Consider the following 1,643-nt stretch of genomic DNA (forward strand, 5'->3'; position numbering starts at 1 on the left):
ATGGTGAAAGTCCTTGAGTGCATTCTTTGCTTCAGCTTTTGAAGAAGAAACCAGCTTTCAAGCACAGCACTGAGGAAATCTTCTTTTATTAGAGATAGGCCACCTCTGACACTCTGACAGACACATTTACAGAAGGCCTTTGGGTCAGAAAGATGTGGTTTTTATCTCTGGAGAAGTGGGATGCATTGAAACACTTCTGTACAAACATGATTATCACAAGGAGAATGCCCAAAGCACAAAACTTGTCTGAGAAAATCAGAAATCACCTCTGAAGAGGGACGGACAGCTCATTGCTGCTGAACTAGTACCACTTGAATCAATTTCCTCAGTGCCTCCTTGAGCTCCTTGTTCCTCATGCTGTAGATGAGGGGGTTCACCGCTGGAGGCACCACCGAGTACAGAGCAGCCACCACCAGATCCACAGCTGGGGAGGAGAGGGAGGGGGGCTTCAGGTAGGCAAAAAATGAGGTGCTGACAAACAGGGAGACCACGGCCAGGTGCGGGAGGCACATGGAAAAGGCTTTGTGCCGGCCCTGCTCAGAGGGGATCCTCAGCACGACTGTGAAGATCTGCACGTAGGACAGCACAATGAAAATGAAACACCCAAAGAATAAACAGCCACTAGCCACAAGAACCCCAACTTCCCTGAGGTAGGCATCTGAGCAGGAGAGCTTGAGGATCTGGGGAATTTCACAGAAGAACTGCTCCACTGTGTTGCCTTGGCAGAGTGGTATTGAAAATGTGTTCCCAGTGTGCAGGAGAGCATAGAGAAAACCACTGGCCCAGGCAGCTGCTGCCATTTTGACACAAGCTCTGCTGTCCATGATGGTGCCGTAGTGCAGGGGTCTGCAGATGGCAATGAAGCGGTCATAAGCCATGGTAGTAAGAAGGAAATATTCTGCTGAAATAAAGAAGACAAAGAAAAAGACTTGGGTAGCACATCCTGAGTAGGAAATGGCCCTGGTGTTCCACAGGGAATTGGCCATGGATTTGGGGACAGTGGTGGAGATGGAGCCAAGGTCGAGGAGGGAGAGGTTGAGGAGGAAGAAGTACATGGGGGTGTGGAGGCGGTGGTCACAGGCTACAGCTGTGATGATGAGGCCGTTGCCCAGGAGGGCAGCCAGGTAGATGCCCAGGAAGAGCGAGAAGTGCAAAAGCTGCAGCTCCTGTGTGTCTGCAGATGCCAGGAGGAGGAACTCATTGAGGGAGCTGCTGTTGGACATTTGCTGCCTCTGGGCTGTGGGAGAATGCCCAGGGAGGAAAAGACATTGACAAGTTAGGACTGACTTTGAACAAAACCCACAGCATTTCTCAGAGCAACTCCCCACATTTCCTTTCTCCTTACCAGGACGACCTTCCTTCACTTCCTTTACTTCTGCTCTGGTCTCTGCTTTCTGAGTCTGCCAGGAGGAGCCGGGTCCTCTGTCCATGGGCTCCAGAGGAGTCAGCCCTGCTTGTTACACAGACATTCAGAATCAAATCATCAAAACAAGATGATCAGTCATTGTGCAGTGACAGTGTCTCCTTGCAGTGCTGTCAGCTGGATTAGCTGAGACTCCTGAACTCCTGTTTGGCTCAGCTCTAATCCAGTTGGCTGGGGACCCATGTGACCACCCAGCACATGCATAATTCATTGCTACTGA

At 50.6% G+C, this 1,643-nt stretch overlaps 1 protein-coding gene across 1 annotated transcript; it reads right to left on the bottom strand.

The window, feature by feature from the left end:
* Nucleotides 1-359: 359 nt before the first annotated feature.
* On the bottom strand, nucleotides 360-878 carry LOC135324057 (olfactory receptor 14C36-like; the record flags this gene model as incomplete). Its single annotated transcript, XM_064499492.1, has 1 exon — nucleotides 360-878. A coding segment is annotated over exon 1 (519 nt), but the record flags the coding sequence as incomplete, so codon positions are not given.
* Nucleotides 879-1,643: the final 765 nt, after the last annotated feature.

Source organism: Dromaius novaehollandiae, chromosome 30 (genome assembly GCF_036370855.1).
Source record: "Dromaius novaehollandiae isolate bDroNov1 chromosome 30, bDroNov1.hap1, whole genome shotgun sequence".
Taxonomy (NCBI): domain Eukaryota; kingdom Metazoa; phylum Chordata; class Aves; order Casuariiformes; family Dromaiidae; genus Dromaius; species Dromaius novaehollandiae.